At 31.2% G+C, this 16303-nt stretch overlaps 2 protein-coding genes across 7 annotated transcripts; one reads left to right on the forward strand and one right to left on the reverse strand.

The window, feature by feature from the left end:
• Nucleotides 1-66: 66 nt before the first annotated feature.
• Nucleotides 67-3047, forward strand: LOC145728342 (solute carrier family 25 member 35-like). 4 transcript variants are annotated; one of them, XM_081978483.1, is made up of 5 exons: nt 67-211; nt 1565-1808; nt 2114-2352; nt 2402-2624; nt 2682-3047. In XM_081978483.1, the coding sequence occupies exons 2-5, from the start codon at nt 1565-1567 to the stop codon at nt 2903-2905; spliced, it is 930 nt and encodes a 309-aa protein (XP_081834609.1). In that variant the 5' UTR covers nt 67-211; the 3' UTR covers nt 2906-3047. The 4 variants fall into 4 exon arrangements, with proteins under 4 accessions (XP_081834609.1, XP_081834610.1, XP_081834611.1 ...); XM_081978484.1 differs by having other exon boundaries at nt 70-211; nt 1528-1808; XM_081978485.1 differs by having other exon boundaries at nt 93-211; nt 1534-1808.
• A 1524-nt stretch (nt 3048-4571) lies between these two features.
• Nucleotides 4572-15519, reverse strand: tws (protein phosphatase 2 regulatory subunit tws). 3 transcript variants are annotated; one of them, XM_081978472.1, is made up of 6 exons: nt 15267-15519; nt 9716-9936; nt 9398-9584; nt 8784-9132; nt 8235-8451; nt 4572-6575 (listed from the first exon to the last, which is right to left on the reverse strand). In XM_081978472.1, exons 1-6 carry the CDS (start codon nt 15364-15366, stop codon nt 6207-6209), a joined length of 1443 nt encoding a protein of 480 aa, XP_081834598.1. In that variant the 5' UTR covers nt 15367-15519; the 3' UTR covers nt 4572-6206. The 3 variants fall into 3 exon arrangements, with proteins under 3 accessions (XP_081834598.1, XP_081834599.1, XP_081834600.1); XM_081978473.1 differs by having other exon boundaries at nt 8784-9117; nt 15267-15517; XM_081978474.1 differs by having other exon boundaries at nt 15165-15505.
• Nucleotides 15520-16303: the final 784 nt, after the last annotated feature.

Here is a 16303-nt window from a genome sequence, read left to right on the forward strand (position 1 = left end):
AAGTGTTGTGTTGTTTTTGATGAGAAGCGTAATTAAGTTATATTAGCAGTAGTAGCAATTGCCACTGAAACATTGAAGAGAATAATTAATTGAGGTTAGCGGTTAGAGTGACAACTAGAAAAACAAAAACAATATTTTTAAATTTGAGTTAACTTTTAATATGTTTACTTTGAATTTTTGTTAATATTTTTCCTGCTTTTATGTAAAAATTGTAAGTGATTTACGTCGAATGTATCCAAAATTGCATATTTGTAATTTGAACTATAGCCAATTTAATGCGAATAACTAAATCCATCCTAGTTAAAACTATAGTTATTGCTCAGGTTCAACAGATAGCATAACTAGTGAATAACCCAAATCACATTAATGTAATAGTTATTAATCGTCAAAACTATTTACAAAAAAGTTTTCCGCATTAAATTGGCTTATATTTTTTATAATCAAGGTGTCCATCAATGTACTTCATCAAGACTACAATTTACAGGAATTATAAAGGGCTATTAATTTTCATACAGGGGACCCTAAATGTTTTTGACATAACAGGAGGTTCTAAAGAAATAGTGAGCCCTACCATATCACTTTACAAGCTCTCACATGGTCAGTAATTAAAATTGTCAATAAGAGGAACAAAAACTAACAAGCAAACAAACAGGATATAAAACTGATAATCATTTATCAGGCCAATGTGCCTTGGCCTTGTTAAAGAATTCTACACTATTTTGTTCTTCTGATAAAAAGGGAGCTGCTAACATTTAAAAGTTAAAATCTTATTGAGTAAGGACAAAGTGCAACACTAAAGTTTTATTATACCACAAGATAATTAAGAAATTAACTGTTTAGCAAAATATTGTAATATAGGAAAACTATAAGATTTAGTTAGTTCCATTAGAAATTTTGACACCTTATAAATCTAGTGATGGTACATTAAAATATTTTTTTAACATCACCATTAGGCTCTAAGTATAGCAATTTTAATCATTTCTAAAAATGTTCTTTTGAAATAATTAGGTAGGTTCATTGTTTCTATTTAAAAAAATTGGCTTTGATACCATAACTTTTTTTGAGTCGTCCTCTGTAAATAAAAATTGTTTCCAGAAATGCGCAATTAAAAATAAAATGAATTTTAAAGAATTATATACCTTTAGGACTCTAAATCTAAAAATTCACAGGTCATAAGTATTTAAAAAATTCTACACACTGCATATTCATATCAAATGGAAATATATAGTATAGGAAAACATCCACCAGCTCAAAAATTTGTTTTGTTCAAGAAATGATGATGTAAAATAAAACTACAGTGAGGTCAGTGATTAAAGACATCCAAATTTCGCTAAATCTGATTTCAAAATATCATATCTACGTAAGCGTGTTTGATAAGGAAATTACAATATTTACATATGGTAATAACATTAAAAGCTTTCATAATATATGAGTACATTCTTAATTTATCTATAGCGGTTTCAATTGTGTCATTTAATTTCAGTAATAACAATAATCTTATGCTGTGCAGTGATTTTAATTAACTAGTTACAGAATTTGCTTCATCAAATAAATCTACCTGCAGATGGAGTTTGCATTGGGTGGTGCAGCTGCCATGGGCGCCTGCCTTTTCACTAACCCTTTGGAGGTACTTAAAACTCGAATGCAACTCCAAGGAGAATTACAAGCAAAAGGTCATCATACAGTGCACTACAAAAATGTTTTTCATGCAGGATATGTGGTTGCTAAAAATGATGGTTTATTAGCTCTTCAGAAGGGTTTGGTTCCAGCTCTTGGGGTGCAATTGGTAATGAATGGGGGACGATTAGGTAGGGGTGATATTTAAGTTTGTTTACACTAACAATCCCTTAAAACTTGTTTGATGTCCCCCTTTCTATATAGCCTTTCCTTCTTTTATAATGCAATAAGAGCTTTTTTTAGACTTTCTCATGACAATAATTAAGCAATATATTTAATCATATTTTAAGGTAAATTTAGAAGAATTGACCATACATTAAACAGCTTTAATTGTACCAATTAAATGAAGATAACATCTTGTCTAGACATTAAAATACATAAATGCAAGCTAATTGTGTGTTTCTCTATTAGATAAGATCATCTATTATGATTTTAGGGGTATATGGTTTTGCTGATACTTCTGGCTATTTAAGAGACAAACATGGGAACTTAATTTTGACTCAAAGCATCTTAATTACGGGGGCTGGGTCTGTCTTGGGCCATTTCTTATCCAGTCCCTTGTATCTCATTAAAACCCATCTGCAATCTCAAGCTGTTGAATCTATTGCGGTGGGATATCAACATCAACACACTGGAACCATTCAGGCAATTAAAAAGATTTATAAAACAAATGGAGTAAGTTGTTAAAGACTAATCAAATTAAATAAACTGAGACAAAAATTAGATTAAAGGGTTATTCAGAGGGGCTCCAGCCACTATACCACGAGCTTTTGTTGGTGGATCTAGTCAATTAATGTTCTTCGATTACACAAAGCAACTGCTCAATCAGTACAATGTTACGGACAAGCCGATTTTGAGGTCTTTTATTGGGAGTATGGTGGGCGGCGTTGCAGTCAGCGTGATGATGACTCCATTTGATCTTATAATGACGAGGCTTTATAACCAACGTGAGAATTAATTCAAACCTCTGTAACTATTAAAATTAAAAGTATTACATATTTCAGCCACCGACGCTTCTGGGAAAGGTTTAATGTATCAAAGTTATGTCGACTGCATCGTGAAAATTTACAAATCGGAAGGTTTTATGGCCTTCTACAAAGGTTTAGGACCGATGTATTTGCGTTTGGGGCCTCATAGTGTTTTGTGTTTAGTCTTCTTTGATCAACTTAGAGCTTATGCCTATAAGTATTTTCCTCCTAATAAACTTGTGACCCAAACTGTTAATTGATAGGTTAAAACCATTAGGTAATAATATAATAGAGTATATATTTTGTTATATTACTGAATGTTGTTTTTCAAAGCTGCCACATTTTTTTGATTGTTAAGAATTGTTACACATATAATTTATTGAATAAATATATGTATGTTAAGATGAGTCTTTTATTTTTTTTATAAAACGTATTGCCTGTACTTCATTGGTATTGAGTGCTGAAAATTACTGAATAATTCAAAATTTATAAAAAACATGTTTGTGTTTACCATATGAACATAATGACTTAAATATTAATAAATGTGACAGGTGCAATATGTCCTTATTAAAAAATGATGATTTACAGATTCTGAAGTAGCAGGTTAAGGGCAGTAACTATAAGAACTTCTTTAATCGCAGAATATAAAAATACTGGTCAGCTTAGGGCGTAAAAAATAGAAACTTATTTATTACAAGTTTTCTTATACCTATACTGGGTATATCACAGAAATTTTAATTCAAACATCAAACTTGCTTTTTATAATAAAATTGAATGATCTATTCATGAGTTTACAATATTATTTAATAAAATTAACAAATAGAAAACATTTGTGCCTCCCGATAAATAATTAAAATAGAAAAATAGATTATTAGGCACCAACCAAGATAGTGTGCGGGTTAGGAATACCAGACAGATAGCTTGCATTTTTATCAGTTTTGTCATTGTGGCCTGTGAATGCAAACAATTATAATAAAAACATATTTTAATCCCTTGTAAGTACCGGTCTTACATGTGAATTGTTGTTAATGTTTTTTTTTTAATTGTGATGTAAGTATTTACATTTTTTAAAAAGGTACTTTACCAGAACTTCTAATAAATGAGATTGCGTAGATAACTGTTAACTAAATATCAACTAATACCTATATTAAGTAATTGATTACTTAATTTGTATTTAAGAACTGTTCGTTTTCTTTTTTTTTCTCAGTTATAGTCGTTAACCCGCTACAACAGTACTTCAAAATTATTAAATGTGTTCTGAAAAAAAAAAACAGAAAAATCCTTCTTACCAACCTGTTATCTGTGCTGTTATTTATACTTCTTGCCTAGGTTTTCTCCTTATACCAAAGTTGCGAAATCCAATTGAATAACCAGACAATGAAAAAATCAACTAATCATAGTTGTTGCCTAAAAAAAGTTTAATTAATAGGGTCCCATAAACAATGAAAGAAATTAGTATGGGACCACAGAACGTGAAAAAAAAATAAAAAAGATTATAGAGATTATAGATATTAGGATGAATCTGTACCTACTAAAATCTTGTTCGGTTTTCTCAATTTCACTATACAGAGAGTTTAAGCAGAAATATTGTTTTCACATTATTACTATCATTAATCTTTTTCCTAAGTCATTGAACATTCAGAGATGTGGTTTCTACGTTCTAAAAAATATAGAGTAACATGGTAGGTCAGATGTTTAAGGAAAATGGGTAGGTTAGATTAGTTTTCAAAATTGGTAGCAAGTCACATAAATTATGTTTGAAAACTAAGTTTGTTTAATTAACATAAGATAATTATTCAAACCTCCTGTATATTATTGATAGCAAGCAACATTTTATACAACACTTAATCAGTTTATTCTATGGCCCATACTAATTTATACCATGATTTCGGGAACACCCGGTACAAACAAAGAAAAAACATCATATTGGTATAAACTCTTTATTTTCCGCTTTATCACAATACCATTTTATTTATAACAACTCCGGGTATGTACAGGTCTGAGATTTTCGGTGAGAAAGATGCAACTTTTAAAAATAAAAATTTGTACAATACACATGTAAAGGAGAAGCTCATGTTGTTGTACAACAAAATAAAAGAACTGAATAAAGAAAACTGGAAGATATACTTAAAATTACGTAATACAAATCGTTAAGTATTTAAATAATCTATAGGTACTTTTGGATCGCGGCAGCGTAATGAGGATTTGTTCAAAGACGCAACGCAATGTTGACTGATCACGTAATATGAAGTGATACAGTTTGTGTATAATAAGAATAATGCAATGGCACTTCAAGAGATATAAATAAAACTGGATGACTGTAAAAACGTATAATGTAAACATAGTAGAAACTTTTATAAGTGTAAAAAGTTCACTATACGCTGCCACTGAATTTTAAATTAATTTAAAACTTATTCTAATTATTTCCAAATGAGCAACGTTTAAAAATCGAACATTGTCACTTTAATTTTTTAATGATATTGCAAAACACTGCTTTAATTTCAATAAAAAAAGATGTATATTATGGCACGTTAAAAAGTATATTGTAGAGTGCAAAAACATGTATCAATTCCAACATCAGATTTAAAAAAAATTCAACTGACAAAGTATCGATTTCAGCATTTTTTTTTTAAATAAAAGTTAAAATTACAGAAATATTGTTATAATGCCATCTAGTCTTTACGCTATAACTGAAGTACCAAACAATTTACACCATGTCCCAAAAGTTCCATTAATGTTTGCAAGCAGAAAAAGTAATTTTAAAAACGCAATAAAGAAAAAGTATTAAAATAACAGAAACGCAATCATTTTTCCTTATTTTTCTTAACAATTAGTTTTTGGAACACAAGTGTAAAAGTGAAAAATAAATAATTTTACATTCAATCTTATAAAATATTGCAAACGTTTCAGAACAATTCATACACATTTAAAAGTGTGCTGCCATTAAAATAATAAAGTCGTACATACTTAACCCTGTAAGAAATGTGTATGAATCACCCTTTAAACTTCACAGAGCAAGGCATTGCAGAAATAGCTTTTTCCATATACACAATCGTGGCGTTCTCTGTGGCACATGCAGATAATAGTCCTTGTATAAGGCATAATTTTCGGGTTAAGTTTTTTTTATGCCGAAATATCTGACTGTTCTGATACTTCGACACAAAAAAGTCTTATACAACAAAAGTAATAGTTTCTTGACTGAAAGATAGTCTACAAGATAATTATATAATTTTTTTTTAGTGTCACTTACTGTTCCACAGGTAAAAAAATTTAAAACAATTTGAGAAGCATTTTTTTCTTTTAGGGTATAAATAAAAACATTCGGAGTTAGGATAAAAACTGTTAGAAATCGTCTTGCCCTGACTGCAACTGACATTGTACCACAAAAACGCCCATTTACAACCATTAAGTCGCCTCCCAATATGCATCCACTTAAATCGACCCAAAGTACCGTCTTACCGCTCATAACCAGCGCACCCGACACTTGGCAACGGTTCCCGCGAAACCGATACAAAAATTCACTAAATTCAAAAGAATAATAACAGTCGCGGGGTGTCCCAACTAAAACTTATCCTGGAACAGAAACAGGTTATTCGTGGCCGCGACCGCTATGATGTTTTCGAGCGGATGCCACGCGGTATGCAGTATTTTCTTGTTAAAGTCCAAACAGTCCACGCTAATCTCGTCTTTTTTTCGTTTGCCTTGCGAACAAACTTTGCGCGGTCGCAATATGGTTTTCGGTTTCGCGATATCCCTGGACGCTTCCAGGGTAATGTCGCGTTTCGTCGTCCGATCAAACACGCGGAAAAAGTTATTGTATGAGCCAGTCATGACGGCGGTGTCGTTTCCGTTCCAGCAGCATTCAAATTTGTCAAAAATGCAATCGTTCTCGTATAAAGAACACAGTTTTGCCCGAAGATATTCATGAACCTGTCGAAAAAAATATATTGATATTTTCGTTTTTATTAACTTACCTGACGTGTTACTAAAATAATTAAATATAATGAAACTTCTTTAATAAGAAAGTATCTTGCAATGATTTTTTTGCATCAATAATTATCTCACTTGTATACAAGGTGCTACAAATTGAGAGTGAGTACAGGAAACCTTAATAGACACAGGTACAAAAATACAGTTGGTTAAATGAAGGAAAATGTGCAGTGTGATGTCTGGATACTTCTGAAGTTATCTGAATAAAACCAAAAAACCGCATTTTTTAAGGAAATATCTCAAAAACTGTTCATGTTAATAACAGAAAAATGAAAAACGTTAACTTACTTTTTTAAAACCTTATAAGTGTGATGTTTGCTAATCAATTTCAAAAATTAACTTCTGTCTGTAAAAGCTACTGTGGGCTCTAAATAAATTAGTACATTGATTAGATGCACTAATTAACCTGAAAATCTAAATAAAAGATTAGACATTCAGAAATCTATACAGCTAATGCTTTTTATTTCAACAAGACTTTAAATATGCTACCTAAAGTAATAAAGATAATCTAGCAAATTGGGAGGTTCATCCTAATCTAAACCAAAAATTGCAATAATGTGTGAACATAAACCTAAAGTTCATTAAGAGACTCCAGCTTACAGTAAAAGTATCTAAATGTGTAACTCAAAGTGTTTAATAAGTGAAGCAAATTAAATGTATGTAAGATAGGTGATGATAAGGTAAACTATTGTTTTAATATGATTAATGAATTATATTTTAATTTTCAACCTTTTTTAGCATTTTGTAGAGCTAAAAATTTCTCTTTTTTTGTAGTGTAGTGTCATCACCCTTAGATTTGTAGCACCCTGTATACTGCAATTTGTAAGGCAATCAAATAATGGTTTGTGCCAAATGTTTGTATAAATGGCAAGAAATGATCCTGATTATTATGTAAACACTGTCTAAGATAAGGACACTATGACAATCAGAAAAAGGATGAATGATACGGATTGAATTAAATGGAAAAAAATATTTTTCAAAAATTATAATTTATCAATTATTTTTTTTGGATTACTATCATACCTAGACCAAACTAAAATATGTTTGTTAGGTATTTATGGTTACTTAGTATTTAGGTTTATTGAGGTGTTGCTCTGTACTGTGTATAAGCTTATGAGTTTCCTTTTTTTCTAGTATTGTTATAACAACAAAATTTTTCATACAAGTTTTTAACTTTTAAAAATAGTTGTCATCCTTATCTCAGATAGTGTATACAACTATACCTAACAAAATAACATCACAGAAAATGTTTAATGTTTCAATTAGGTCTAAGAAATCATTTTTTTTTATACAGAACAAATCAAAACTATACATAAAAGACAAATGATCAGAAAAAAGAACAATGACTGTAAACCGTTAAATGTGTCAGTACGCTAGAGCGAATGTGACGTAATTGATCAGAATTCATGTTTTTCTGTTAAAGTGGTCATGTGAGAAACTGTCAAAAGACGTGACATCCGCACCAGTAAACTGATCATGTTGCCTCTTTGTTGACAACATTAGTTTGCATTTGCAATTCTCTCTTTTTACGAAAAAATGTACACAAACTACATTAGTCCACAAGACAAAATATATTCTATACTTTGTAAGAATGCTTACCGGATAAGTCTCGATTGGTTTAGACTCCATATGCAGATCCCATACTTTAACTGAGAGATAATCTCGGGAAATCATATACCGGCCGTTATTGGACAATTTAACGTCACTAATACTAGAAATGATTTCCGAGAAAAAACTGCGATTCATAGGATCCTCCGGTTCCTCAAATAGTTTGGCGTGTCGGTCGCATAACGCCGACGCGCGCATATCACATAATCTACAATACAAAATCACATTTATAGCAACGCAAAATCATGTTTGGCAGTTAAACTTTATTTTGATTTTTCCCATATTTAATCTCTTCAACTAATCAGCATTAACTCATTTTTAGATCGCACCTGTATGCTTTATTTTATTAAATTAGTCAAGTCACTTTAATAATACATATGTACAATAATACATGGTTTTTAGTATTTTACATAACAAAATTAAACGATTTCTTGCATGTTATGAGAAACGCAATATAGTTGACCACATTTTTGCGGGTTCCTATTTTTCGGTTCGGTAAGTAATTTTAATAGCAATAACAAATTCAAATTGCAAACTTACCTAATAGTTCCTTTACTGCTACTATACACAAACAAGTTGCATTCGACTGGATGGAACTCCGCCGCTGTGATGACTTCGGTCAGTTCTTCCATGTTGGCGGGTTTGATATCAACGATATTAAAGCTTTGATCGGTAATTTCCAAATGCCACAAATTAATTCGGAGATCGTCAGCGGAAAGATAAGTTTCCTGATCCGAGTTTACGGAAATCGAGTTGATGTGATAAGTATGGGCATTTGCAAATATACGACGAGGCGAAGCCTCTACCATAAGTTCCATTGGTTTGATTATGGGTACCCGGAGAGAACTAACTGACGCAGGATCAACAAGTGAACCTAATATATCAAAAACTAAATTTCATGTTTGCTATAGCTGACTTTAATGTATAACATGTACACCAAATGCAAACAAATATAAATCACTAAACTCCAAATATAAAACCCACATAAAATAATATACACCAGGCTATAGAAAAGTGTATTTAATATCAATTTCAACTAAAAAATCAATAAACGCAATTAAAAAACACAAAAGCCGAATAAACCATGGTTTGGCAAACAAATTATAAAATGAATTTCATGCAATTCTAAATATAATCTAATCAAAAATACTTACCATTATCAGTTCTGGTATTATATCCTTCAACTTTCTTGTCCCTCTCAGATACTTTCCACAGTTTAATGGTCTTATCATTAGTTGATAAAAGAAAATGTGCAGGATTTCGCCGTTTCAGCCATCGGATTTTATTAATTTTTTCCTCAATTTCCAGACTTTTAAGGTAGTCAAATTCAGGCTCATGGCTCTAAAGACCGTAAAAACAATTATTTTAGATAAAAAAAATTGCAAATGGAATATTGATGAAAATTTGTAAGTCAATTGAACTACACGGTTAGAATTCTAATAACTTTGATTATGCATGTATGAATTTCTTACCTGAAACGTAGAATACACATTATATTCCCCGCGTCTGGGAAGAGCGGCCTTGCTCATCGGATCCCTTTGAAATATAACCACTCTCCCTCCTTTATCGCCAGTGGCGAGAAGTTCACCATCATGATTAAATTCAACACAAGAAATGATATCCGCTTCGGTAACGTCATCATCAAGAGTCCCTTTAACCTGGGAGAAGCACCACTGGGTTTCTCCATTACCTCCTATAAATAAATTAACACTCACATCATTTTGTACTTATTAACAGAAGCGATACAATACAAATCAAAAGTACTTAATTTCCCGGATTTCATTAAGGTTCAATATCAGTAATTAAAGTCCTTGAAAAATAGTATAGTTATGTTCTTCTTGCAAAGCGACATTCAAGATAAATTGAATTAGCATTGTTAGTTTTTAAAAAATGTTAGAAAAAGCGACACACTAGAGTGATTAGTTGTTTAAGATTTGATGCAACTACAGCAGGCAACTAAATTTTTATAACATTGATTGTCCAGGCATTAATCATGAAGAATCTAATATTAATTAGTCTACTGTTTTTTTCTATTTTGGGGTATGTTTTTTTCTGTATTGACATGTGAACATTAAATTTCTGCTCCTATTCTTCCAATTTTATGTCATTAATGCTGTTCAGTTGCCACCACAACATCAAAATCAATAGTTCCTTCTCAATAAAAATTATAAATACCAAAAAAGTAGGTACTGGGAAAATGGCCTAGATGTTATATTTAACTGTAAAAAACACACATGTTTGGTACACCATAAATCGAAAAAGTCCCATGTGACGTAGAAACGGCCAGTTGCCCGGTCTCTCTTCTGCTTATAGCAAACTGAGCGAAATAAAATTATGGACATGTCTTATATGAATTTTTATCAAATGTCAAAATTCAAAGTGTCAACTGTCAGTCAGGTTAAATCAACCTGTTATGGAATTGAAAAGTCTCTAATTACGTCACCTGGTGCGTGCCAGGCTCATTTTAACATTTTATTGAAGCCTTTTATAAAAATACAGTAGAGGTATGGTTTGTCGGTTAAATAGTAGACAAAAACAATAAAACAAATTATTCTTATTTGTAATGCAAAATTTCCAATATTTTAATAATTATTTCGATATAACCGCAATACTACGTGTAAAATTGAGATCATGTGTTTGTGTTTAGGTAGATCAGTTTTAAAAATGCCAAAATATACCTACTTTACAACAACAACAATGAACCGGCCCAGTGAAACATTCTGAAGGAACTAAAAGTTTGTATAGATATAAAAAAGGATGTTTTGAACTTGTATGAAGGAAGGAGGAATGGAAAACCCCATATTACTTACTCACAAGAAGAATTTTTACAAGAACACTACAAAAATGAAACATCTTGTGGAGGTGATAGTGAAGGGAGCTACTAACAGTAGCTTATCATGGTTCACCTTATTTGGCTAATATTTAAGCCTCCAAAACAAGGTGACTGTCATGCTTTGAATGAGTTCCAAGTCTAATTTTGTAAGTACAACTTTAATTTCAAATTTTTAACTGCTTTAAAAGGCTCTGAAGAAAAGGTATTCAAAACCATGGTTGTAATGACTTCACCAAAATCAATATAGATGATGAAATAACAAATTTATAATAAGTTGCAAGTAATATTAGAAAAATATAAGTTACCTAATATCAAAATTGGATATAATGTTTTTGCCCTTACAAATTTTGTCATCCTGTTTGACTATCAGGCTAGAAGAAGATGTGATGTTAGTTGTGTTGTTTTAAGCCGTTAAGTAACCTGTACAACAAATAGTAGGTTACAACTTACATTATGTACACATACGCCACATACATATGAACTCTTTAAAAAGTACACTTCTGGTGCTTTTACATTGTTAGTAGATTTCTTGATAAACAAAAAAATTAAATTAGATCATAAAATTAGATGACTACTTTAATACCTACTATTACAATAAAAGAAAAAAAAACTAAGAAAAACTATTACATAAATCATACAACCAAAATCATATTTATCTATTGCTGAGTCAATTTACAAAAAAATTAAACAATCTAAATAACAAAACCAACCACAACCCTGAAAACACAACTATTCTGGTATAAACTAACATTAAAAAACTGCTCCACAGCCTCACACACATCACTTTTACCACTGGACACAGAACTGTAAGGGTTTAATAAACCCAAAAATACACATATTACAACTATTGTGGCATACAGCCTTAAACTGTCAATATTAAACTGTCAATAAATATGTGTGGTGGTGGTGGTGGTATACTAGTGCTAATTGTTACCAAAACAATATAATTACTTTTGAGCTTGGAAGCTTCCAAAACAAGACAAATCAAAATATGCACCTTTATCAAATTTTATTTGACATAATGAAGATAACATTATGTGAGCATTAAGCCCATTCTATTACAGCTTTTCATATGTCATTAATCTGATATGATTCCCTAGATCATTGTGATAAAAGTAATTCTTATCATTATATGTATGTAAAACTTAGCCTTGGCTATTAATAAAGCTTGCATAGTTTATTTCCTTATCAATCATTATTTGTTTCCTAAATACATCCTTGTCATTACAATTTTTGGGTTTTTGAATATTTCACACTATTCTCTTGTAGTAAAGTCTGTTTAATAATTTACAAGTAAATGGGGTCAAAGTTTACTCAGATATTTAATTACCATATAAAGTTCATTATTGCTAAAATTACTTTTGAAGTACACATTATAGAAGAAATTGAAATAATAGTTTCATTTGATTTTAAACTTTGTCTCAAAAAATTAGTTTTACAAGGTGACAGAGTAATTTCCCTTGAACTATAGGCATATTTGGTACTGGTTATTTTTGAAATTAATAAGTTGTTTACCCATACCTTAGATATACTTTCAGTAAAATGTTTTATTATGATTTTAGATACCTTTAGTAATATACTCTGCAGACTACAAACATAATCATATACAATTAATGAAATTATAGACTTCTTTCTGTATGACTGAAAGATGCTACAATTTAATCAAACAAACCTTTTAATGCATAATAAAATAGCATTGAATAAGTTTCAGAAATGTGAGTAGCAAGCATCACTACCACTTATGTTTTGTGAATAAGTTTCATCTCTGTATTATCCAATTATCCAATTGAAATGCAATTCTAGGAATAAAAAAAAACAAAATCAAAGCAAACAGAAGAATTAGATGGTGTTTCTTGCATTTAAGTCTTCTTAGGAAAGTTTGCTTGTAAAATAGAAACAGTGAAAAAACTGAAGAACATTGAAACCACAAAAATGATCTAAAGAGATTTTGATAGTAAGACCAGGACATTGTGTTATGTTGCTATTGTGTGTAGTTAATAGATGAAAAAATAAATTTCTTGTTAGCTTAAAAAACTATATTCTGTACTTAAAAAGACCACAATATCAGTGATTTGGTAATTGTTGTTTTTATTGCTACAATATTATGATTAACCATTATTTTAACAGTTTACAACCTAATCAATTACAGTGAAAGAAACCAGGAATTTACCAACAATATTTGGACACCTTTAGAGCTTTAATGACAAATTGAGGTAGCTAATATAAAAAAAAAATATCCAGTAGTTATCATTATGTGTTGTTTTTAAGACCAAGATTACCTACCCAACTTCTTAGTCATAGCTCTAATCAAAAAATTAGTTTTTGTTCATAACAACAAAGAGTAAACAAAGTAGTCCAGGTTACATGTTGTTATGGATGAAAATTAAGTTTATGATTATGACTATGATTAAGTAGTTGGATAAACCCAGCCTAAAAAATAATACAAAAACATGAATCGCATGAATCAACAACTGTTTGAGAAAGTACCTATGTCAGCTGTCACTGAACCTTCAAATATGATATAATGTTTTTAGATATCTCCAGATCTCTTCTTAGAAAAAGTGAGGAAAATGGTCAAACAATTTGAACTACTTGTTGACCCTAGTCAATTTTTTTAAATTAAAATTATTTTTATTTATTATTCTTAATTAAAAGTAGTGGAGAGACTAGACTGCTGAAAGGAGAATTTTATATATTATGCTATAGTTACAAGATCATTGTAATTTTGTAAATAATTTTTTGGTTGAGATCAATAGGATAGGATAAAAAAAAGGTGATAAACAAAATGTGTGGGCCTAAAGATAGGGAGGTTAGGTAGACAAAAACAAACTTTGAATAAAAATTTCATGTTAAAACCTAGAAACCTAAAACAACCTGTACAAGAGTTAACCAGTCTTGTTGATGAAGCTTAAAGCTGGATTTATAGATCAACACGAGGATTAACACAAGCATAGATGCACAAGCTCAGTATAACACAAGAGTTGTCCACGTTTCAACTTTTGTGTTGTGCTTATACTATGTACTTGTGTCTAGGTAATCAAAAAGTTATTTGTATGGTAAAGAAGAATCCTTTTTTTGACTATATTCAACATAAATTATTGATCAATTTCACAGACCTCAGACCCTTTGTTGACCTGTGATTTTTGATTTGTGAAGGTCTTTTAAATTAATTTTCTTTCACCACCATCCTCCACTCTACTTCAACCACTTTATTTCTTTTATTTGGTTGTCATTGCATTGAGAATAACAAGCCTTAACCTCTGTCATTTCTACACAACAATTTGCTTTATGCCAAAGAAATCTATAAATTAACATTTCAAGATGCTTATGCTGTATTGTGTTGTGCTTATGTTGTGTTGTGTCAATCTATAAATCCAGCTTAAATATGAACACATACAAGAAATGTTATGCAATCAATGAATAACCTCCTGAATAACAAACAGAATAGCAGAAGTAAACCCTTTCCATATCTGTTCTTTTAGTTTTAAAACTTGCTGCCCAATAGCAGCTGATTAATTAACACTCACTTTTTGCAAGATTGCAGGATTCAAGTTAAAACCAAAACCGAGACCAAAACCATACTAAAAACTAAACTTGAATTTATCAAGTATGTACCTCCCTTCAGTCCCTCCACATGCACTTTTGCTGATCTAATCACATGATCAGAATTAAACCTAAAACCAAATGACATACTGGAAGTGTCTTAAAACATTTTGTTTACCATATGAGTTTAAAAAAAAACAATGCTGCACAATAACAATAATAAAATCAACTACTCCACTATCAAATTCAATCATGCAGAAAATGGTCAATATTTGAATAGTGGTTGATACTTTTTCATGCTTCCAAGTGATTAGAGAAGGCAGGTAAAAACGTAGGAAAAGGTTAGACTTGAGAAGGCTATTGCGGCGAGTACGGACTACCGTCTAGACACAGTTTTAAAGGTAACATGTATAACCACTAAACAGCCGAATGTGTCCGGCAAAAATCTACCTAAAATCTAATGCCAAATGAGATTGAAAATGTGCGCATTGAAATGGCATGGCAACACAAAGGGACGAAAACGCTTCACAAACAGATAAATTTACCTTCCATTATGTACGAATTTAGGTTTTGCAGGACTTTTTATCACATTTCCCCTTATCGAGGTCACAGTTGGCGAAAAACCGTGGTGTTGCAACACAACTTACCGGCCATAACACGATTCGCGGGCGGGCTTTTCGAAATTCGCGAACGTTTCGGATGTCCTTGGCCTGTTACTTCGCTGGACTGCTTCTGACGATACTTCATCGGCGAACTATTTTAAATTACCTCGTGTATTTCTTCTCAACGGGAAACGAACGATTTTTTTGATATTTCTGATTTGGAAAAACACACAAGCCAACCTTGGACGTCCACCATTACAAAATGTGAAATAGTACAACTAACGCCGCAGGTTGCTTGTGGTCAAAATAAGAACTACAAAATGTCACCGTCACCTTTCACTGTCTGATGTGTGATGTCAATTCGACGCTATAATAGACATGTGGTACCCACTTTTAGATTGCACGGGCTTGTCTAATGGCTTTGATTGCACCCTTGTGTTTTAAACAGAGTTGTTTAAATTAAGTTTTAAATGTGACAAAACGAGTAAAAAAATCACTGTCTAAACTAACTAAAAATTGGCTTAAAGTACGCCGGTGCAGCTACTATAAATATCTGATACTAGCAATAAAAACGACGAATGACTGAAATTTAGAGTGTTTAGACCCAAAGAAAAATATAATTTACTTGCGATTTATAGCTTCATAAAACGTTGATGACAATTTGAAATTTAAAGAAGTAGGTAATTCTTTTGGGTAAAAAAGCCGTACGCCATTGCATTCTCATAAAACAAATCAGCTCATTCAATTTAAAAGACCATAGTTGTTGAGTAAAAATTAAACAATGATTACTTTAAAGTACCTGGAACTCAAACTATTTCTCGATAACATTCAATTGTTTTAATTAATGTTCAAGTTCTAATAAAGCTGGTCACGTAACCAGTTCGTCAGAAAGTCTGCTTAAAATCTTGTGGCAAACTGTCAAGTGACGTCACATTCGTTTTGGAATACTGACACAATCTTTACCCGACATTTACCACCATTCACTTTTTTTTTCACAAATTTTTTGACTTGTTTTTAAACGAGAAGAAACGAGTATTTGAAAAACTGACATCACAATACATACTGTTACTAATAATAACCAC

The sequence above is a fragment of the Ips typographus genome, linkage group LG4, assembly GCF_016097725.1.
Source record: "Ips typographus isolate SLU linkage group LG4, UJ_Ityp_2.0, whole genome shotgun sequence".
Classification (NCBI taxonomy): Eukaryota; Metazoa; Arthropoda; class Insecta; order Coleoptera; family Curculionidae; genus Ips; species Ips typographus.

What these genes read in the sequence shown, in the direction of transcription:
- LOC145728342 (XM_081978483.1), top strand. Translation starts at nt 1,565, where the DNA reads ATGGAGTTTGCATTGGGTGGTGCAGCTGCCATGGGCGCCTGCCTTTTC. An exon ending in AATGAATGGGGGACGATTAG is followed by an intron (nt 1,809 to 2,113) that starts GTAGGGGTGATA and finishes TTATGATTTTAG; the next exon opens with GGGTATATGGTTTTGCTGAT. An exon ending in AGATTTATAAAACAAATGGA is followed by an intron (nt 2,353 to 2,401) that starts GTAAGTTGTTAA and finishes GACAAAAATTAG; the next exon opens with ATTAAAGGGTTATTCAGAGG.
- tws (XM_081978472.1), bottom strand. Translation starts at nt 15,366, where the DNA reads ATGAAGTATCGTCAGAAGCAGTCCAGCGAAGTAACAGGCCAAGGACAT. An exon ending in AGCAGTAAAGGAACTATTAG is followed by an intron (nt 8,452 to 8,783) that starts GTAAGTTTGCAA and finishes TTTGTATTGTAG; the next exon opens with ATTATGTGATATGCGCGCGT. An exon ending in AACCAATCGAGACTTATCCG is followed by an intron (nt 6,576 to 8,234) that starts GTAAGCATTCTT and finishes TTTTTTCGACAG; the next exon opens with GTTCATGAATATCTTCGGGC.